The sequence below is a fragment of the Dryobates pubescens genome, chromosome 33 (genome assembly GCF_014839835.1).
Source record: "Dryobates pubescens isolate bDryPub1 chromosome 33, bDryPub1.pri, whole genome shotgun sequence".
Lineage (NCBI taxonomy): Eukaryota > Metazoa > Chordata > Aves > Piciformes > Picidae > Dryobates > Dryobates pubescens.
The window spans coordinates 6,674,552-6,696,539 of NC_071644.1; the positions used below are offsets into that span (position 1 = coordinate 6,674,552).

The 21,988-nt window shown below is 64.3% G+C and overlaps 1 protein-coding gene across 1 annotated transcript in view; it reads left to right on the plus strand.

The window, feature by feature from the left end:
- The window catches only part of AGRN (agrin), a 151,892-nt gene that overhangs the window by 51,059 nt on the left and 78,845 nt on the right, over nucleotides 1-21,988 (plus strand). Inside the window, exons 3-4 of the mRNA XM_054175724.1 lie at nucleotides 4,253-4,273; nucleotides 20,862-20,909. Coding sequence (XP_054031699.1) covers nucleotides 4,253-4,273; nucleotides 20,862-20,909 — 69 coding nt within the window. The remainder of the gene's footprint in view (nucleotides 1-4,252; nucleotides 4,274-20,861; nucleotides 20,910-21,988) is intronic.

Consider the following 21,988-nt stretch of genomic DNA (forward strand, 5'->3'; position numbering starts at 1 on the left):
TCAGCTTCCTCCCTTGGGTGCCTCGGACTGAGGAGGTGGCTGCAGGTGGGCACTCCCCACCCCCTGTGCCCTCCTGGCACACTGTGGGCTCCTGCTGTGCAGGAAGCCTTGCAGAGGACACCCCAAGGCTGAGCCTTGTTTGCTTAGCAGCTGTCTTTGTGGCAGGCCAGGGTCCTCCCTTCAGGCTGGGCTCTCCAAGCAGGAGTTGGCCTTGGTGAGCTCTCCTGCCCTGGGCAGCAGGCAGAGCCTGGGGGCTTCAGGAGCTGAGCTGCCTAAAGAGCTGTGGCCTTGCAGCAGCTGCCTTGGGTGGCTTGGCCAAGCCTCAGGTGGTTTCTCATGATGCAGTGGCTCAGCCCTTGGCCAAGGGCAAGCCCAAAAGCACCTCCTGGGTCGCTCAGCTTTGTCCCTGACCTGCCCTCCCCAGGCACCAGCTCCCAGCTCTCCAAACCCTGCTCCACCTTCCCTTGCTCCCCACTCTGCTTCTAGCCAGGAGAAACCTTCCCCAGCCAACTGCCTGACCTTGGAACAAAGGCCTCCTGCTCTCCTTTCTCTTCTCTTTTGGGGTTTGATGTGTAGCAAAGCAAACTTCTTCCTCCCCACCCCCGCCCCAACCCCCTGGATGTTAGCAGCTGCTCCACTGAGCCCCAGCCCCAGGAAGGGAGGAAGAGAGGGGGGGGAAGAAAATCAAAGCCCAGGGAAATTTGCTGGAGTTGAAAGGCAGGTCAGGCCGTGGGGTTGGGTGTCTCAATTGCACTTTTGTTCTAAGGAGGGGAGGGAGAACTTGTGTGTGTGTGTGAGAATGTGTGAGAGGGCTCTGCCAGGCTGGCGTCACCTCCTCAGCTCCAGGGGGGAGTGGGAGAGGTTTGGGGGGGGGGGGGGGGGGAAGCTCTGCAGGGCAGCATGTGGGGGAAGGGGCTGGGGGTGTCCAGGGGGAAGGGGCTGGGGGGTGCCCAGGGGCTGGGGGGTGCCCAGGGGCAAGGGGCTGAGGGTGCCCAGGGGCAAGGGACTGGGGGGTGCCAAGGAGCTGGGGGGTACCCAGGGGCAAGGGGCTGAGGGTGCCCAGGGGCAAGGGACTGGGGGGTGCCAAGGAGCTGGAGGGTGCCCAGGGGCAAGGGGTACCCAGGGGCAAGGGGTACCCAGGGGCAAGGGGCTGGGGGGTGCCAAGGAGCTGGAGGGTGCCCAGGGGCAAGGGGTACCCAGGGGCACCCAGGGGCAAGGGGTACCCAGGGGCAAGGGGCTGGGGGGTACCCAGGGGCAAGGGCCTGGGGTGCCCAGAGCTCCATCTGCTGCCGCTGGCCGCGGTGCTGCGTGGGTGGCTGGCTGCTGCTGCTGCTGGCTGCTGCTGGCTGCTGCTGCCGGCTGGTTTGGGTTGCCTTCAGCTCCGTGAGTCACAGCTGACTTCTGCTTCCCCAGGGTCAAGTGCTCAGCCTTGCTGTGTCTGAGGAGCTGTCTCGAGTCCCTTAACCCTTCTGGCATTCTGTTTCCCCCCTCCTCCCCACCTGTAAAGCAGAGCTGGCAGCGGCAGCCGAGCCTGGCTCTCCCCCCAGCACTCAGCCCAGGGCTGGGATCAGCTCCCAGGGCAAGCAGGGGATCCCCCTGCAGTGGGCAGCTTTCCCCCCTGCAGTGGGCAGCTTTCCCCCCCTGCAGTGGGCAGCTTTCCCCCCTGCAGTGGGCAGCTTTCCCCCCCTGCAGTGGGCAGCTTTCCCCCCCTGCAGTGGGCAGCTTTCCCCCCTGCAGTGGGCAGCTTTCAGCCTCAGCTTGCCAGGGGGCTGGGCCAGCTCAGTGCAGCTCCACTGCCACCCAGGAAGCTTGGAGCAGCTGATCCTTGGGGTCCCTTCTCCACCTGGGCCCTGGAGCTGCACTTGCCCTCTCCTCAGGGCTGCAGCACTGCTGCTGGCAGCCCTGCAGGGGTCTTGGCCAGGCAACTTCATCATCTCTTTGTCACTGCCTCCCTCCTTCTGCTTTCCCCCTGGCTCTGACAAGCAGCTGCTGTTCCAGCCCCTCTGAACATCAGGTTTTGGCATCTGCATATGAAAGCCTCAGCTGGTAGGGAGGAGGCAGGCAGGGGATGGTTCAATACCCAGCACAAAGCCCCAGCTGGAGCTGAGGGTCTCCACACATCCCCAGCCAGGCCTTGCTCAGGCTTCTGCTGCTTGGGGAATGCTGTGCTTGGCACGGGGGAAAGGAGCTCTTCTGTTTCCAGCCTGACCTCTGCTGCCTGTGTGCTACAGAGCCCTGCCACAGCTGCTCTTGGCCACGTCCCTGGTGCTGTGTGCTGGGCACTGTGCTGTGCCCTGCCTGGCAGGGGCATGGCAGCCCCCTGAGGAGCTCCCTGGGGGGAGGGGGGCAGGGCTTCCCCCTTCCTGCCCCCTCCTGGTGCCAGCAGCAGAGGGGCCTGGCTGCTGTGGAGCAGTTGGGTTGGAAGTGCTGTCACTGCTGTGGGGCTGAGGGCTGCTGTGGGGCTGCTGCCAGGCAGCTCTCTGCCACAGAGCCTGAGGTGGCCAGGCTGAGCTGGGGGAGCTGCCTGCACCCCCACAGCTGAGGGCAGGGAGTACCTTGGGCTGGCAGGGGGCTGAGCATCTCCTCCTCCTCCTCACTGGGGAACATCCTCTCCTGTGCCTGTTCCCTGCAGGGGCTGCCTCTCCCCCCCTCTGGTGTTCACCTCCCTTCCCTTGGCACAGCACAGCAAGCCAGGGTGGGCAGACAGCTTTGGGGGCCCCCCCACCTTGTCCTCAGGGCTGCTGCATCTGAGCCTCTTCCTGCACACTGCCTCCACCAGGCTCAGCTCTGCTGCCCCAGCCACCTGCTGCTGCTCCTTTCCCCTGCAGCCTTGCAGGGAGGGCATCTCCTGCTCCCCAGGCAGCAGAGAGCTGTCAGGGTTGGAAGGCACCTCAGGGAGCAGCCAGTCCCAACCCCCCTGCCATGGGCAGGGACCCTTCCCACTGCAGCAGGCTGCTCACAGCCACATCCAGCCTGGCCTTCAGAACCTCCAGGGATGGTTCAGGGGGAGGAGGAGCTCACTCCCTCTGGCAATCCAGAGGAGCCTCCTCTTCCAGGTGCCAAAAGGGTGGGATGGAGACTGCACAGAACTCCAGCTGAGAGGCATCAGAGCAGGGGGAGGGAGGGGAGGGAATGCTGCAGCCCTGCCACTAATCCTTCCTCTCCTCCAGAGCTGCCCATGGGGACTTGGCTTTCATTCTCCTTTCCCTTCCTCTTTGGCTTTTCCCTTCCTCTCCTTTTCTGTTGTTGTTATAAATGACAAATCCCCCCCACCAAAAATAGCTCTGCTGCTCTGGGATATTTCTGAGCTGGTTTCCACCTCCCCTCTTCCTCTGCCTCCCTCCTTGCATCTCCCAGCAGGTTAGAGCTGGGAGGGCTCCGGGATGCCAGCGGGAGGAGGCTGCACGTCCCTCCCCTGGCACTGGGCCCCCTCCTGCCCCTCAATGCTCACTTTGTTCTTCCCCCTTAGCCTCAGGGAGCTGTCAGAGCTCCTGCCAGTGTCACATTACCTGTGCCCCACAGCCCTGGCTGGGGGCTGCTCAGGTGGCAGAGGGAGCAGAGCAGCAGCAGCTCCAGGCTGGGGCAGTGGCTGAGGCGCTGCTCCAGCTGCATCCTTCCCTTCCTCCTCCTCCTCCACTTCCTCCCTGTGGCCCAGCACTTCCCCTGGGAAGTTCCCCACCTCTGTCCCTTGCATCCCACCCTGTCTGAGCTGTGCATCCCCTGGGGCTCTGTGCCTGCCTGCTTTCAGCAGCCTGTGAGAGGAGAGCCTGGGAAGCAGCCCCCGGTCCAGGCTCCATCCTGCTCCCCTCTGGAGGCTGTGGCGTGGTGCTGTGCAGAGGCAGAGCAGGGGTGGGGGTGGGAGGGGGGAGAAAAGAGGGAGCTGAGAGCTGGATTCCACCCTTGGAGCTCACCAGGACACAGGGCCTGGCTGCTTTTCCCTCCTGCCTCCTCCCTGGGGGGCTGCTGGGGCCAGGGATGAGGAACTCCTGCCCAGGGTGCAAGTGGCAAACCCAGCCCCCCCCTGGCTGTGATCTGGGGGCTGCTGCTGCTGCTGCTGCTGCTGCTGCTGCTGCTGCTGCTGCTGCTGCTGCTGCTGCTGCCTGGCCGAGGCTGGGAGCTGCCCAAGCCTGGTGGAGTGTTGGAGGAGGGGGCTTGGGGCAGGGGAGCAAAGCTTGGGGGCCCAGCTGCACGTTTCCTTGCCTCTAACTGTTTTGTTCTCTTCCCTTTTTTTCTCCTCCCCTGCTTTCTAAAGAACATAGGAAGCTTCTGGCTGGTAAGTGATGGTGTGTCATGCAAAACCAAACCCACCTCCCAACCACCATTTCTGTGTGTCCCCCCCACCCACCATCCACCATCAGCCCTCCCTGGCTAGTCTGTGCCCTCCTTCCATCCACCCAGGATGTGCTGGAGCAATGGAACCCTTCTGGAGGTGGGCACAGAGCACATCCCTCCTCCCCTCCAGCCCCTTGGCTGCAGGCTGTGCTCTCACCTCAGAGGGAGATATTGCTTTTAGATCACAGTTTGAGGATCTGGGGGGTGGGGTTTTACCCCACCCCCCCCTCCCACCATCACCTTCTGCCTCCACCTTGCCCAGCCTGGGGGTGTTTGAGCTCCATTGGGCTGCTGAGTGTCCCTGCCCAAGGCAGGTGGCTGAGCTGCTGGGGCACCAAGCCCCTGGGGGGCTGTGAAACTGTGATCTAAGGACACTCCTCACCTCCTGCTTGCCTCATGTCTGACTTCATCCTCTGCCTCTCTCCTTCACCAGCTGCCTGGGGAGGGGGGGGAGAGCCTCGTGTCCCAGCTCATGTGGGAGGGCAAATGGACCTGGTGGTGGCCTGGCCTGGCAGGGGGGCAGGTTGGGGCAGGAGATGAGAGACCAGAAGGCAATTCTTCCCAGGGAGGCTGGGGAGGCACTGGAGCCAGGCTGTGGCTGTCCCCTCCCTGGAGGGGTTCCAGGCCAGGCTGGATGAGCCCTTGAGCAGCCTGGGCTGGGGGGGAGGTGTCCCTGCCCATGGCAGGGGGCTTGGGGCTGGATGAGCTTGGAGGTCTCTTCCAAGCCCTTCCTTGCTGTGAGGCTGTGATGGAATTGATGCAGGAGGGCAGAGCAGCAGGGGGAGGGCAGGGCTGCTGTGTGCCCCCCCTGCCCTGGGGGAGCTCTGAGGCTGCAGGTGGGAGGCAAACACCCCCCAGGCAATGCTGCTGGGCACCTCTCCAGCAAAACTCCAGGGTGGGAGCCCCTGAGGTGTCCCTGTCCCTCCTGGCCCTGCTCCTCTGGGCCCCCTCACCGTGCCTGCAGCGTGCCAGCAGCGGCTGCTCCCCCCCCAGCTGCCAGCCACAGGGGAGAGCTGTCTGAGGCAGTGACCCCCAGGCAGCAAAACCAACCTGGGCAGGTCCTGCCTGAGCAGAGCAGGGGCAGCAAGCAGGCTGTGTGGGGCAGCAAGCAGGCTGTGTGGGGCAGCAAGCAGGCTGTGTGGGGCAGCAGGCTGTGTGGGGCTGCAAGCAGGCTGTGTGGGGCTGCAAGCAGGCTGTGTGGGGCTGCAGGCTGTGTGGGGCTGCAGGCTGTGTGGGGCTGCAGGCTGTGTGGGGCAGCAGGCTGTGTGGGGCTGGCTGGGTGCCCACTTCCCTCTGCTCCCTGGTGCTGGGCATGTTGGCATCCCAGGAACCTCGTGGCCAGCCCCTCTGTTTGGTGCCTGTGGGCACAGAGCACAGGGAAGGAAGATGCTTGGCATGTGCTGGGGGCTGGCAGCTCATCCCCTGCCCTCCCCATGCAGTGCAGGAACCCTGCAGCCAGCTGCATGGCTGGCTGGGGCTGGAGGCTGGGGCTGGAGGCTGGGGCAGGAAGATGGGGCTGGAGGATAGGGCTGGAGGATAGGGCTGGAGGCTGGGACTTGAGGCTGGGGCTGGAAGCTGAGGCTGGAGGCTGGGGCAGGAGGATGAGGCTGGATGCCCTCCAAGGGCTTTGCCAACCACAGAGATCCTGGGATGAGGCTTTGAGCACCCTGCTCTGTGGGGAGGTGTCCCTGGAACTGGATGATCTCTAAGGTCCCTTCCAACCATTCCATGACTCTCTGTGATTCCCTGAGCCCTCTCCAGCGTGCCCCAGCAGCCCCCCCTGCTGCAGCAAAGGCCCCAGGTCCATGTCTGCCTTGTGCAGAGGTACCAGAGCTCTGTCCCAGCTGGGACTTTGGGGCTGCTCCTCTGCCCACACTCAGCTGGAGACCTTCAGGCTGGCTGCTTGGGCACTAGGAAGGAGCTCTTTGCTCTGAGGCTGGTGGAAGGCTGGAGCAGGTTGCCCAGAGAGGTTGGTGGAGGCCACCCCCAGCCCTGCAGACCTTCCAGGTCAGGCTTGATGGGGCTCTGAGCAGCCTGAGCTAGCTGGGGATGTCCCTGCTGCTTGCAGGGGGGGTTGGGCTGGATGAGGCTCTGTGGTGTGAGGTGGGATGGAGCTGTGGCAGCTCAGCCAGCCTGGGGCTGGGTGTTGCAGCTTGGCTGTGTCTAACCCCACTGGAGGCAGGGGAAAGAGGTCACCCCAGGGCTGGAGCAGCTGTGCCTGGTGAGCTGTTTAAAGCTGCTGCTGCTGTGTTTCCTCCTGGGTCTGTGCCCCTTGTTGTGCCCAGGGTGGAGGCTGCCCTGTGCAGTGGGGCTGGGGCTCTGCTTGCAAACCTGCCCCTGCTGCAGAGGTGCTGGAGAGGGGACCAGAGGGACATCCAGGTTTCATTGAAAGCTGTCTGCTCCTGGCCTGGACCCTGGGAGCAGGAGGAGGCAGCAGAGAAGCAATCTAAGCCAACAGCATCCTCTGCTGGCTGCCACTCCAGTGCCTGAGAGCCAGAAGCTGAGTGCTGCTGCATGCCCAGGCAGGGAGCATCCTGCTCCCCTCCTGGGTGCTGGGCACTGAACCTGCAGCTTGCTGTGGCTGGCAGCTGGGTGCCAGCTGCTCTTGAAAGGAGCAGGGTGGGAGGGAAAGGCCCTGGGCTCCCCAGGCTGCCCCCTGCCCTTTGCTGGGTCCCCATCCAAGGTGCAGCCCTGCTGCAGGGCCGCAGCTGGGCAGGGCAGGAGGTGGCCTTTCCCCTCTGCTCCTTCCCAAAGGCTCCTGAGGCTCTCCCTGCCTCTTCCATCCAAGTGGAGCAGCTCTCCTCCATCCCTAGGAGCATGCACACAGCTTTTCACTGCTGCCTTCCTCCTTTCTGGTGATGTGCTCAAGCTCTCTCTCTCTCTCTCTTTTGCACCCTCCTGTGCAGCTCAGGTTGGAGCCAGAGGGGTGCTGGGGTCCTCTCCCTAGCATCAGGTGATAGGAGAAGGAGAGACAGCCTCAAGCAGGAGCAGGGAGGTCATTGTGCCCTGTGCTTAGCACTGCTGAAGCCACACCTGGAGTCCTGTGTCCAGCTCTGGGCTCCTCAGTTTAAGAAGGACATTGAGAGACTTGAAGGTGTCCAGAGAAGGGCAACAAAGCTGGGGAGGGGTCTGGAGCACAGCCCTGGGAGGAGAGGCTGAGGGAGCTGGGGTTGCTTAGCCTGCAGAAGAGGAGGCTCAGGGGAGACCTTCTTGCTCTCTGCAGCTCCCTGAAGGGAGGTTGGAGCCAGGTGTGGGTTGGGCTCTTCTGCCAGGCAAGCAGCTCCAGAACAAGAGGACACAGTCTCAAGCTGTGCCAGGGGAGGTTTAGGCAGGAGGTGAGGAGAAAGTTCTTCATAGGAAGAGAGATTGGCCCTTGGGATGTGCTGCCCAGGGAGGTGGTGGAGTCCCCATCCCTGGAGGTGTTCAGGAGGGGCTTGGATGTGGCACTTGGAGCCATGGTTTAGCTGTCATGAGGTCTGTGGTGCCAGGTTGGACTTGATGATCTCTGAGGTCTCTTCCAACCTTATTAATTCTATGATTCTATGATCTCTGAGGTCTCTTCCAACCTGCTCTATGCTATTCTATGCTATTCTATTCTACCCAGGATCCCTTCTGTCCGTCCAACCCCACCATGGCCACCAAACTTCTTGGCCCCCTGCTGCCTCTGGCTCTCTCTCTGCCTCCTGGTGGGCTGTGTGCTCTGCTCTCCCCCAGCTGGGCTCTGCTGCTGTGGGTTGAGGGCCAGTGCTGTGCTGTCAGGGTCTCTGCTTGCAGTGTGAGGCTCCTGCCATCACCCAGGCTCCAGCTGCTCCTGTGGGCAGAGCCAGCCTGAGGCTGCAGGAGGTCATCCATCCCCTGGTGCCAGCTGCTTGGTGGGTGGGTGGGCAGGCAGCCCCAGGGCCCAGGGGATCTCTGCTGGTTTTAGCCTGCTGGCTGCCTTGCTGCAGGAACTGTGCTGGGATTTGGGCTCCAGCCTTTGTTTTCTGCTGTTTTTCCCCCATTTCCACCCACCCCATCTTATCACATCCTCGAGGAGCTCAGCAACACCAGCTGATCCTCACACCCCCCTTGCAGCTGAGCAGCTTTGCATCAGCTTGCAGAGCAACTGGGGCTATGTTTGGAAGAGGAGTTGGCAGGAGGGACAGCTGAGCAGCTCAGCCAGCTCCCTGCACAGAGGGGGGCTGGAGGCTTGGACCATTTGCTTGCTCAGGCAAGGCTCTGCCTCTGCTGGAAGGGACAACTCAGCCCCAGTGGGGCTGAGGACTGGGTGCAGCCCTGGGCTCCCCAGTTCAAGACAGGGAACTGCTGGAGAGAGTCCAGGGGAGGCTGCAAAGCTGCTGAGGGGCCTGGAGCAGCTCTGGGAGCAGCAAAGGCTGAGAGCCTGCAGAAGAGCAGCCCCAGAGGGGAGCTGAGCAGTGCTCAGCAAGAGCTGGAGGAGCTGTGGAGGGCAAGAGGCTGGGGCCAGGCTCTGCTCAGTGGTGCCAGGCCAAGGGGGAATGGGCACCAACTGGCACCCAGGAGGTTCCACTTGAACATAAGGAGAACAACTTCTTTGGGGTGAGGGTGCAGAGCCCTGGAGCAGGCTGCCCAGGGAGTCTCCCCTGGAGAGCTTCCAACCCCCCCTGACCTTTGTGCTCCTGGGCAAGCTGCTGTGGGTGCCCTGCTCTGGCAGTGGGGTTGGACTGGAAGAAGTTGTTGCCCAGGAGGGTGGTGAGAGCCTGGCACAGGCTGCCCAGGGAGGTGGTGGAAGCCTCCTGCCTGGAGGTGGCTGTGAGCAACCTGCTGTGGTGTGAGGTGTCCCTGCCCATGGCAGGGGCTTGGAGCTGGCTGAGCCTTGAGCTCCCTTCCAGCCCTGACAATTCTCTGCTCTCCAGAGGTCCCTCCCAGCCCCTCCACGCTGGGACTCTGTGAGTTGAAGCTGCCTTGGGGCTAACAGCAGCTAAGCTCAGGGCAGATTCCATCCCCTGAGGCCTGAGAAAGGTCTGTTTGCCCCTTAGCAGCGGAGAGGCTTCCTTCCCTCCCTCCTCATCCTCCTGTTGCTCCAGCATCAGCCCCGCAGGTGGCAGTGTGAGCCTGCCAGAGCAGCCAGGGCTGCAGCCTGCAGGGCACCTCCAGCCTCTGTGGCAGCGAGCCGGGGGCTGTTGTGCTGCATGCCCCCTGCCTGGGCACCCTCCCGGGGTTGGCACAGGGTTGGAGGGACAGATCCAGGGAGGCTTTTGCCCCCCAGCATCCCCCTGGCTCTCCTCTCTGCACCCTGCCTCTCAGCACTGCTCCTGCACACGAGTCCTGGATCCTGATGCTGCTGGGGGGCCAGAGAGGGGGGAGGCAGTGGCTGCTGGAGCTGTGCAGCCCCCTAGGGTGCTGCCAGTCCTCTCAGGCTGCGGCTTCAAGGCCAGCTGCCTCCTTCAGAGCCTGACCTGGGCTTGCAGGGGGTGAGGAGTCAGGTCCAGGAGCGCAGGAGCCCAGCAGCTGGGCTGGCAGCAGTGCCCCAGGGGGATGCTTTCATAGCATCCTAGTCAGGGTGGGAAGGGACCACAAGGAGCATCCATCCATGGGCAGGGACACCCCACACCAGAGCAGGCTGGCCAGAGCCTGCTTGGGCCTTGCAGAGGCAGAGGGGCACAGGGCAAAGAGAGCTTGGTGTGCTTGGCCAGAGGAGCTGGGAGCTGTGCTGAGGGGCAGCCTCCCCCTCCCAGGGGCTGCTTCTGCTTGGCTCTGGGGCTGCTTTTGGCCCCAGGCAGCAGGCTCTGCGTGCTGAAGGCTGGTTGGGTTTGTTTGCAAGGGGGGGGAGGCAGAGACCACCCTGCAGCCCATTCCCTGCTGCCAGGGGGTGCTGGCTCGGTGGAGGGAGGTGTGGGCTGCGGGGTGCTGCTGGAGGAGCTGCCCTGGGGGTGGCAAAGGTGGTGCTGGTGCCCAGGGGGTGGTGTGGAGACCACCAGGCTGGAGGGCAACCTGCCTGCCCGAGGGCTTGCTCCTGAAGCTCCATGCTTGGGCATCCCTGGGGGCATCTGGGAGGCCAGTGGGGCATGGCAGGAGGGGGTCTGCTTCAGGATAAAGCAAGGGGAAGCCCCCTCTTCAGAAGAGGCAGCCAGGCACCCCTTGGGCCAGCAGTGCCTGGCAGGGCTGGGTGCTGTGGGCTGAAGACCCTCTGCCAGTCCCCAGCACACACACCCCCCCCCCCCCAGCTCCCACTCCCCTGTTCTCCCATTGCTGAGGTTTAAAAGCTCTTTATTTCCCAGCACTGCTCAGCAGGAGTCAAGCTGGGTCCTGCCAAGTGTTAAATGAAATAATTAAACCCCCCTCTCTCTCTCTCTCTCCCTCCCCCTCCTGCTCCTTTCTCTCTGTAATGCTTGGTAATTAGCCTGGAAAACTGCAGGAGGGGATGGGGAAGGGAGAATGTGCAAAGCCTTCTGCAGGCTCCCACCACCACCACCACCTCCTCCTCCTCCTCCTCCTCCTCTTTGCCTCCCTGGAGGAAGGCACAAAATGGCTCTCTAGGCATTGGGTGCTGTCAGATAAATCCCAATTAGCTTCCCTGCCAAACAGGATTAGCCAGAAGGGAGCCAGGCTGGGGGGGGAATCAGCCTGGCAACAGCAAGAGCTGGGCCTTCTGCAGGGTCTGCTAGCTGGCTGAGGAGGGGAGGAAGATTGACAGCTGTCAGTCAGCTTTGCAAGCAGCATGCAAATGGTCTTTTGTTGTTGTTGTTGTTGTTTTGGGGGGGCTGCAGGCAGCTGTTTAGCAACTGGAAGGCAGAAAGAGGGAGGTGAAGGGAGCAAAGCTGCTGCCTCCTGCTTTGCCTCCCCCCCTCCTCCAAGGAACCTGGTGGCTGAAGGGTGCAAGGGGCCAGGAGGTGCTGCCCAGGGAGGTGGTGGAGTCCCCATCCCTGGAGGGGCTCAGGAGGGGATTGGAGGTGGCACTGGGAGCCGTGGTTTAGTAGCCAGGAGGTGTTGGGTGAGAGGTTGGGCTCGATGATCCCTGAGGTCTTTCCCAACCTGGTTGATTGTAGGAGGTGCTTGTGAGCCCCCCCCCCCCCCAGCCTGAGGCTGGGGCAGCAAGCCTGGGGCACCCTGCTCCCAGCACTGGTGTGCTGGCACCTTCCCAGCTGCCAGCAGGAGGCATGGTGCCTCCCTGCCAGCTCCATCCTGCAGAGGCAGGAGGGTCAAAGTGGTGTCCTGCCAGGCTGAGCAGAGCCAGCTGCACCCAGCCCAGCCCCTTCTTGCCTGTCTGCTGCACTCTGGCCCTGGCTGTGACATCCTGGCTGTGAAAGCCCAGAAATAAACCCATTAGTGGCACCAGGCTCTTGGCTGGCTGCTGGCCACCACCAGAGCCCTTAATGCACTGAGCCCTTCCATTTAGAGTGCTGGGCAGGGGGAGGGAGTGGGGGACATAGAGGGGCTCAAAGGGAAATGTTTTGTTGCCTGGGCTAGAGGAGCAGCAGCTGTGGCTGAGGATGTGGAGCTGGCTGGCAAGCCCCTGTTCCTCCCTCTTCTTTCCTGGCACAGGAGGTGACTCTCTGCCTCTTGCACCCTGCTGAGGTTGCTCCTCCTCCCAGACACCTGCAGCTGAAGCCAGGCTGCTTCCAGTCCTGTGGAGGAGGGAGAAATGCTGCTGGCAGAACGGGGGATGAGCAGGGGATGGGCTGCTCTGGAGCCTTGGGGTGGCTGAGGGATGAGACTCAGCCTGGGGCTGGCCCAGTGCAGACTGAGCTAGGCCTGCCAGGTTATGGGAGCTGGGGCTGTTCAGCCTGGAGAGGAGAAGGCTGAGGGGAGACCTTGCTGCCAGGGACCAGGGCACCAAGGGTGGCTACTAGGAGGATGGAGACTCCCTTTTCACAGGGAGTCCCAGGGAGAAGTCAAGGAGGGATGGGGACAAGTCACTCCTGGGGAGACTCCCATTGGGCTGCAGAAGGAAATGCTTCCCCATGAGCACAGCTGGGCACTGGAATCACCTCCCAGGGCAAGCAGTGGATGGCCCTACAGTGGGCAGCTTTCAGCCTCAGCTTGCCAGGGGGCTGGGCCAGCTCAGTGCAGCTCCACTGCCACCTAGGAAGCTTGGAGCAGCTGATCCTTGGGGTCCCTTCCAGCCTGGCATCCTGTGGTCCTGTGACAGTGATAGCAGGGGCTGAGCTGTCCCTGGGCCTTAGGCGCCTTAGGCTCAGGCACAACCAAGTCGCTTTCCACTTCGGAGTGGTGTGGAGCTGCGGGGCTGCTCCCTCCCCCCCACCGCTGGGTGCCACCGCCGGGCTGCTTCCCCCCCGCCCCTGGGTGCCACCGCCGGGCTGCTTCCCCTCCCCGGGGTGCCGCCGGGCTGCTTCCCCCCCGCCCCTGGGTGCCGCCGCCGGGCTGCTTCCCCCCCTCCCCTGGGTGCCGCCGCCGGGCTGCTCCCCCTCCCCTGGGTGCCGCCGCCGGGCTGCTCCCCCTCCCCTGGGTGCCGCCGCCGGGCTGCTTCCCCCCTCCCCTGGGTGCCGCCGCCGGGCTGCTTCCCCCCTCCCCTGGGTGCCGCCGCCGGGCTGCTTCCCCCTCCCCTGGGTGCCGCCGCCGGGCTGCTTCCCCCCTCCCCTGGGTGCCGCCGCCGGGCTGCTTCCCCCTCCCCGGGGTGCTGCCGCCGGGCTGCTTCCCCCTCCCCGGGGTGCTGCCGCCGGGCTGCTTCCCCCTCCCCGGGGTGCCGCCGGGCTGCTTCCCCCTCCCCTGGGTGCCGCCGGGCTGCTTCCCCCTCCCCTGGGTGCCGCCGGGCTGCTTCCCCCTCCCCGGGGTGCTGCCGCCGGGCTGCTCCCCCTCCCCTGGGTGCCGCCGCCGGGCTGCTCCCCCTCCCCTGGGTGCCGCCGCCGGGCTGCTTCCCCCTCCCCTGGGTGCCGCCGGGCTGCTCCCCCCCTCCCCTGGGTGCCGCCGCCGGGCTGCTTCCCCCTCCCCTGGGTGCCGCCGGGCTGCTTCCCCTCCCCGGGGTGCCGCCGGGCTGCTTCCCCCTCCCCTGGGTGCCGCCGGGCTGCTTCCCCCTCCCCTGGGTGCCGCCGGGCTGCTCCCCCTCCCCTGGGTGCCGCCGGGCTGCTTCCCCCTCCCCTGGGTGCCGCCGGGCTGCTTCCCCCTCCCCTGGGTGCCGCCGGGCTGCTCCCCCTCCCCTGGGTGCCGCCGGGCTGCTTCCCCCTCCCCTGGGTGCCGCCGGGCTGCTTCCCCCTCCCCTGGGTGCCGCCGGGCTGCTCCCCCTCCCCTGGGTGCCGCCGGGCTGCTTCCCCCTCCCCTGGGTGCCGCCGGGCTGCTTCCCCCTCCCCTGGGTGCCGCCGGGCTGCTTCCCCCTCCCCGGGGTGCTGCCGCCGGGCTGCTTCCCCTCCCCTGGGTGCCGCCGCCGGGCTGCTCCCCCCCGGCCAGCTCTGCTGAGCTGCTCACTTCCTCCATCTGCTCCTCCAGCTTGTCTCGCTGGGTTTGTTCTTGCCTGGCCTTTCAGGTGTCAGTGCTGGGAGGGTAAAGGGAAGGTCTGCGGCGGCTGGGTGGACACAGGTGGCAGTGGGAGTAGGTGGGAGACTGCCTGCGCCTGCCTGCCGGAGCTGGTGTGAAGGGATGTGGGCAGGTGCGAAGCGCTGGGAGCTCTGCTGAGATGTCTGCCTGCAGCCGGCTCCGGGGAGGGGAAGGTGATGACAGGCAGAAATATGACCCCCACGTGGCTGGAGCAGGCCAGGGGGGTGTCTTCCCCCCCCTCTCTCATCCTAGAGGCTCATCTGAAAGACTCCCAGAGGTGTAAGTGGCCAAGAGGGGGGTGAGGAACCCGCCTGCCCCGGGCTGGGGCTGGAAGCTGCCTCCCCCAGGAGACAAAAGCCTCTCGGAGCTGAGGCATTGCTGTCCCTAAACGTGGCCCCTAAGTGGCTGGAGGGGACAGAGTCCTTGCAGAGCCGGGGAGAAAGGGAGGGCTGCCTGCTGGCTGCTTTGCATGTGTAAACACGCAGGCAGGAGGATGGAAATGTGTCCCCCCCGCCCCCCCTACCCCCAGCCCTTCCCTGGGGGATTCTTTTCCTTCATCAGAGCCTTTGGCCTCAGCCTGCTTGTGGTGGGATTGCCAGGGGAGCAGCTGAAGCCCTGCCTGGTGGGGAGCAAGGCAGGAGAGGGAAGTGGTGTCCCTGGGCCAGGGCCAGCGTGGCAGTGTCCTGGGGAAGGCAGGGGGCAAGAGCCTGACACCTGTGTCCCAGGGCAGAGCAGGAAGGATGTAGGACCAGGCCAAGCTCCCCAGGTGGTGATCAAGCACAGGAGAGGGCCAGGGTGCTGCTCGTGGTCTGGCTGCTTGTGTGATGCTCCAGAAGCTCCCAGGGGGTGGCAGCAGCTGGGAAGGGTACCAGGAGTGGGGTAGCAGTGGCAGGGACTGGAGCTTGCACTGTGAAGGGGAAAATGCTGGGCTGGAGGAGCTGGGAGCTCCATGTGCTGTGGGGCTGGGAGTCCCTCCAGTTGCTAGGATGTTCCTGACGTGCTGAGCCTTAGGCTCATCCCTGGTGAGGGGATGGGTGCTGTGCCACGTCCCAGGAGGCATCCCTGTGGCCTGTGGTGCTGCCTGAGGAGCCCTTCCCACCTGGCAGAGGACTTTGCTTGTGAGTGGGCTCCTGAGCCAAGTCCCTGGCAGGGCTCTGCTTGGGAGAGGTGGCTTGGCAGAGGGCTGCCTGCTGAGCCCTTGGGCTTTCAGGGGCTGTCCCTGTGTGTGTTGGGAGCAGAAGGGGCTCCTGTGGGGCACACCAAGCTGCTTTCCTGCTTGGACAGGAGGCCACCAGGCCCCCTGCTCATGTGGGCTCTGCTGCTGGCAGGGTGGTCAGGAGGCAGCTTGTGCCTCCCAGCAAGCTGGGATGGTGTTCGGCGAGGGCAAGAGGAGCAAGGGCCGGGAGGTGGCTCAGGTTTCTCTCCTGCCTGCCCCCTTTGGCTTCTTCCCTGCCCTGCTCTTGGCAAGTTGCACCCTGCAGTGCTGGCACACCCAGGGTGCTGCCAGCCCAGGTGTCCAGCAGGGAAGAGCAGGGTGGCTTTGTGCTGCACTTTGCAGGGCGGCTTTGTGCTGCACTTTGCAGGGCGGCTTTGTGCTGCAGCTTGCAGAGCACCTTTGTGCCAGTCCCAGCAGGGCACCCTGCCACACGGTGCCTGAGATGCCCTGCCGAAGGACCACCCAGTCTCCTCTGCTGGAGGGCAGAGTGGGTGGGTTCAGCCTGGGTGTTTGTGTCCCTCAGGCTCCAGGGGAAGTGCCAAGGGAGGGAGGGAGAGGCAGCAGGGCTGGGGCGGGCAGGGGTACGTGCTGCCAGAGAGGCTTCTCCTGTCTCGAGTTGTTGTTGCCTTGTGGAGCAGTGGGTGGTGGGAATGCTGCTGGCTCCCCCTCCCCAGGGCAGAGAGGGCTGTGCAGCCCCCACAGCTGGAGTCACCCACTGCAGCTGCATTGCATGGAGCCACAGCACTTGGCCAGCCCAGTGGGGGAGGGAGAGGAGGGCAGTGTGGTGGTCAGGACCTGCGTGGTGGCTGCTGGCAGTGGCCAAGGGGAAGCTGAGCTTCCCTTCCAGGCACTGCACTGGTGCTGAGCAGGCTGAGTGGGACAGGAGGAACTTAAGAGCAGCTTCCCTGCAGTGAGCTTCCCACTCTGACCACAGTGGAGTTACCCAGGGCCACTTCTCTGCAGCACAAGCAGGGGATGGATGTTTGAGGAAGTCTTGGCCCTGACCTCTCTCTGGCTTTCATCCCAGCTCTTCTCTTGGCAGCTTGCCTGTCCTTGCTGTCCAAGGAAAGTGGTGACCAGAGGCTTCCAGAGGGCAGGAGCACCCAGGTGTAGGCAAGGGAGGGATCAGCACAGCTTGGAGCCACACCTTGAGGGCTGGCCTCAGTTTTGGAGCCCTTGCTCCAAAAAGGACATTGAGAGGGCCCAGAGATGGGCAACAAAGCTGGGGAAGGGTCTGGGGGGAACAGGGCTGGTGAGGAGCAGCTGAGGGAGCTGGGGTTGTGCAGCCTGGGGGAGAGGAGGCTGAGGGGAGACCTCATTGCTCTCTACAGCTCCCTGAAAGGAGGTTGGAGCCAGGTAGGGGTTGGTCTTCTTCCCCTGGGTCTGTTCCTTCTCCCAAGGAACAAGTGCTAGGACAAGAGGAGAGAGAGCCTCAGGTTGCCCCAGGGGAGGTTTAGGTTGGATACTGGGGAAAAAACTTCTGCCCTGAAAGGGTTCTCAGAGCCTGGCACAGGCTGCCCAGGGAGATGGCTGCATCCCCACCCCTGCCGGTGTCTCAGAGCCCCAGAGGTGTGGTGCTGAGGGCCGTGGCTTAGCACCTGGCTTTGCAGAGTGAGATCACGGCTGGCCTCGATGCTCCTAAAGGTCCTTTGCAACCCAAACGGTTCCCTGGCTCTCCGAGTCTCTCCTCTCACCACCTCCAGGAGCCGAATGCACAAGGCTGGGGGTGGGGGCAAGCAGCCAGGCGATGGACTCCGACCCCCTTCCCCCGCCCCGGGGGGTGCCCATCAGTGCAGGGGAGGCTATCGGGTCCGATTCCCCCCCGCCGCCACCCTGCCTTACCCATCCGTCCCGGGGGGCTTCCGGGGCTGCGCGACCCCCGCCGCCGCCACTTGCTCTTTGTCTGCGCCGCGCCCCTTCCCCTTCCCCTTTGTTGGCTCGGGAGGGGCGGACTCCTTTTGAACCCCCCCGGGGAGCTCCTAGAGCCGGAGGGGCGGGTGTGGAGCCGCGGTACCGGGGGAGGGAAGGAAGGAGGAAGAGGATGGAGGGGGTGTGGGGGCGATGCCGACCCCCGCGGGGCAGAGGAGCGGGCGGGGAAAGTTGGGGGCGTGGGGCTGGGGCTGGAGCTTCGCTCCCGGTAGCTCTGTTGTCTGATGCTGCGCGGTGTGGGGTGAACCTCGGGGGCTGGAATTAGGGGCTCCCAGCTCCCCTGCTGCACACCCACACCCCTCCCGCCCACCCCCCACCCACCCAGCGCTCGCATCGCTCCCGTCCCCGGCAATCCCTGCTGCTTCTCTCCATGCTGGGCTCCGCAGGGAGCTGGAATCTCTTCGGGAAGGACTGGAATGTCCCAGCCGTGTGAGGAGGGGGACTGGCATGTCCTGGCCACCGCCGTGGAGGTGACAGTGTCCACGCTAGGCTGCTTGGCTGCCCGACAGAAAGGGCTGGGGAGAAGCTGGGCTGCGGCCACGTCTTGCTCTGGTGAGGATTGGGAAGGTGCTGGAGAGCTGGAGCTAGGCTGAGGGCTGGGGGGGGGGGAGCACCCAGCTCCTTCTGCCCCTGAAAGAAGAGGAGCCCAGCGGCGATGGACGCGCAGAGGCTGTGAGAGGAGCCGCGGCGGGGGACGAGGAGCAGCTGCCCTCACCCAAGCAGCACCCTTGGGTGCCTGGCTGCGAGGATCTGCTCCGGAGGAGGAGGATCGGGAGCTGGGGAGCGCGGACCTGCCCTGGAGGAGACGCAGGAGGACAGCAGAGGCAGCTCAGAATTCCTGGAGGAGCGCTGCCGTGGAGCCGGAACCGGGAGCTGAGGCATCGCCTGGGTGGCAAAGACCTCCCCTGCCAGCCGCACCGAGAGGACACAGGCGTTGCTGAGGTGCCAGCCCGAGGGGGGGGGTCCCATGCCAGCACCCCCTGCACCGTCTCCACCCCGGCTCTGCTGCCAGGAGCCGGGCTGTGCTGGCGGCGCTGCAGCAGCCCCCGCGCCGGCAGCGGCTCGTCCCCATCCCGCCGGGCTGGGCTGCAGAACTTGAGCTCCGGGCACTCCTGCCTGGGGCGGAGGAGTTTCCTTTCCGCGGGCAGGTGTGGATCTGCTCCCTCCTGGGCCGCCAGAAGGATTGCTGAGCACCGCAGGACCGTACTGGAGCAGGCTCTGGAGATGGCAGCCCCGGGGAGCGGCTCTTGCTGCTGAAGGTGCCCCCAGCCCACCTCGCCCCCTCCTACGAGCGGAGGATGGGAACCTCTGGGAAAACTTAGGTCTTGTGGCTGCTGAAGACGACTGGGGAGGGAGGGGAGAGGGCTCCATGTGAGCTTGGTGGTTCCTCCTCTGCTCCTCTTGGATGGGCTGGCAGCGGGTCGAGCTCCGGCCCGCAGCATGACCGCTTGTCAGTACCCCATGGCGCCGGGGGCCCTGGAGCGGGACCGGCTGTACCAGCACAAGGTCTCCTTGGTGGTCAGGTACTTCATGATCCCCTGCAACATCTGCCTCATCCTCCTGGCCACCTCCACCCTGGGATTCGCCGTGCTGCTCTTCCTCAACAACTGTAGGTGTCCCCGGGGCGGGCGGAGGAGCCAGGGGGGAGGGAGAGGTTGGGCTGAGGTCAGCTGGGGGCCGTGGAGCAGGAGGTGCCCTGCCAAGGGCTGCCAAGCCACCAGCCGAGGGTCACTCATCACCCAGCCTGCTCCACAGCTCTGCCCCGCTCTTCCCTCAGGGGGTGCTGGCCCAGAGCTGTGCAGGTGGGCTTGGCTGGGCACTGTGTGTGGTGTGCTGCTCCCTCTGTGTCCCCCAGAATGCTCTGCCTTGAGGTCTGAGTGCGGTGATGCTCCTGGGGGAGCCTGGTCAGTCTGTTTGTAAGGGTTGGGTAGGAGCTGAGGAGGTAAAAGATGAGCTCCTGGAAGCCCTGACCTGGCCAGGAGTTTCTGCCTGCTCCCTGGGTGCCAGCAAAGAGCCGAACCTCGGGGACCCGCCGCCGTACGCGGTGGGTGGGAGATGTGTCTCCTAGGCTGCTCCAGGAGCTCTGCTCTCTTGTTCTGGGGAACCAGCAGAAGGCTGGGGGCAAGAAGGAGGAGTTTTCCCTGAGGTGAGGCTCTTGATGTGATCCCTGGTGTGGCTGAGCAGATGGCAGGCTGGAGCGTGGCCACCTCCACCTCTCGCCGCCCGCCCTGGGCGATGTGCTTTGTTGCCTGCTCCTTGCCCAGGTGCTCGCCCTCCCAGCTCCTGCTGGGTGCAGCCTGGGGAGGAAGACTCCACGGTGCAGACGTGCCTTCGACCTCCCTGGTGCTGGGAAGTGCCAAATCCCTGCTGTGAGGAAAGCCTTTAGGGGGCAGGCAAACCCTCCAGCCCAGCTTTGGGCTGAGGTGGTTCCTCTGCTGCTGTGGAGCACAGAGGCCTGGGGAACGCAGTGGCTGGAGTGGTGTGCCCTCTGCCACAGCTTGGCTTTGCTGCCCTGGGGCACACAGCTTAGCAGAGAGCAGAGCACAGCTTGGTGCTGGTTGTAGGGTGTTTCCCCCTCGGGAGGGCAGAGTCTGTGGAGCCAGCTGCCTGGGGGAACGCTTCTTGCCCCTCTTGGTAACCAGAGGTTACCCAGAGGCAGAGGTCTGGCTGGTGACAAGGCTGTGCCACCTCCCTCGGGGACTTGAGCTCGTGCCTGGGGGAGCTTTCATTGTCTGCTGCCCCAGGCCACCCCCTTCTCCCACCTTTGCCTCCTTGCCTTGGGGGGCTGCAGGGCTCTTGCTGCCGTCCTGCTCGACCCAAAGGCCAGCAGCCAGGCGGGTGCCGGTGTGAGGGGCGATGCACAGCAGCACCTGCAGCTGGCAGGGTGGCACCCAACGGGCTGAGGCAAGCCCCAGCCCTGGCAGGCAGGAGAGGGCTGATGTGAAGCCAGAGATGCTCCATGGATACAAGTGGGGGGTGCTGGAGCTGCTGGCTCCCAGGCTTGCTGCAGGTCCTCCTGGGTGTTCCCTGGGAGTCACTCAGGGTGCGTGTGCTGCAGCAGCAATCAAATGCTGGCTCCCAACTGCCTGGGGGGGGTTGGGGTGGGAGGAAGGCTGTGAATTACAGGCTGGGGTCTGAGTGGCTGAGAGCAGCCAGGCAGAAAGGGGCCTGGGGGTTCTGATTGACAGCAGCTGAACATGAGCCAGCAGTGTGCCCAGGTAGGCAAGAAGGCCAAGGGCATCCTGGCCTGCAGCAGGAACAGTGTGGCCAGCAGGAGCAGGGAAGTCCTTGTGCCCTGTGCTCAGCACTGCTTAGGCCATATCTGGAGTCCTGTGTCCAGTTCTGGGCTCCTCAGTTTGAGAAGGACATTGAGAGACTTGAAGGTGTCCAGAGAAGGGCAACAGAGCTGGGGAGGGGTCTGGAGCACAGCCCTGGGAGGAGAGGCTGAGGGAGCTGGGGTTGCTTAGCCTGCAGAAGAGGAGGCTCAGGGGAGACCTTCTTGCTCTCTCCAACTCCCTTGAAGGGAGGCTGTAGCCAGGTGGGGGTTGGTCTCTTCTTCCAGGCAAGCAGCACCAGAACAAGAGGCCACAGTCTCAAGCTGTGCCAGGGGAGGTTTAGGCTGGAGGTGAGGAGAAAGTTCTTCCCAGAGAGAGCTGTTGACCATTGCACTGTGCTGCCCAGGGAGGTGGTGGAGTCCCCACCCCTGGAGGTGTTCCAGAGGGGCTTGGATGTGGCACTTGGAGCCATGGTTGAGCTGTCAGGAGGTGCTGGGTGCCAGGTTGCGCTTGATGATCCCTGAGGTCTTTACCAACCTTACTGATTCTATGAATCTATGAGTCTGGGGAGCTGTGGCTGGAAATCTGGGGGGTGGTGGATGGGATAGGAGGAGGAATGAGGCCCTGCTGACAGCCCCCTGTGTTGTGTTCCCTTGCAGACAAGCCCAACAGCTACTTCACGCAGACGCCGCCGACGCCGCGCGACGGTGAGTGCCCTCCTGCCGCTCCCTGCGCTGCAGGGCCGACTGCCTCGGCCTCTCCTGCCTCCCACAGCTGCTGCTGCTGCTGGAACCTCACCTCCTGACCCAGTGATCTACTTTGCAGCTGACTGCCTGGCACTCGGTGCCCCGGGCGAGCCAGCAGCTTTGCCGGTGCCCTCCCCTCCCCCCCGGCGGGGTGCAGAAGCGGCAGGGAGAGGGAGGAAGGGAGGGCACAGCCCCAGCCCCAGCCCCTCGTTGCCTTTTGCTCCACAGAAGGTTTCCTGGGTGGCTGTGGTGGAAGTGGAGAAGGGCTGGGAAGAGGGAAGGGATGGTTTGTGTGCTCCAGCACTTCGTGGAGCTGTAGTGGCTGGGCTGCTGAGGCTGTGGAAGGGAAGGGGAGTGGAGAATGAGAGCTTCCCCCTCCACAGCAGCAGTGTTGGAGCTGCTGAAGCTCTTCTTTGTCCTCTAAGGGTCTTCCTGGATGTTGGCAAGGGGAAGGGGGAGCGAAGAGGAGGTGCAGAAAGGTTTCCTGCTCGACAAGAACAGAGCTAACCCTCCCCCCCCCCCCCCAAATGGGATGTGTGCCCATGGTGTGTGGTGCAGCTGCAGGGAAAGAGCATGAGAAGGGGATGGACTGGTAGCATGAGGAAAGAGTCAGGAGCTGTGTTCTGCCTCCCCTGGTCCTTCTGGGGGGTTTGGTGTGGCATCCCAGAGGAGGACAGTGAGGGAGGTGCTTTGTTTCAGCCTGTGGGACCTGGAGCTTGAGGCTGCATCCTCCCTGCCCTGAGAGCAAGGCCGAGCAGGGAGGGATGTGCGCTCTGGGGAGTGCCTCCTTGGGACTCTCCACTGCTTCAGCAGGTCTTGGTCTTGCTGGGGAAGGCCTGGAGTGGGTTGTGGTGGTGGTTAGGTGGGCACAAAGCAGGCAGGAAGCTCTCCAGGGTGGGATGTGGGCTGAGCAGCTCGGGGAGGGGTGACCTTAGGGGCTGACAGAGGTTGCTGAGTAAAGGCTCTCTCCATTTCCCCTGCACTGGTGGCACTCATCTATGGATCCCCTGGAGCCTGGGGAGCAGTGGACTCACCAGCAC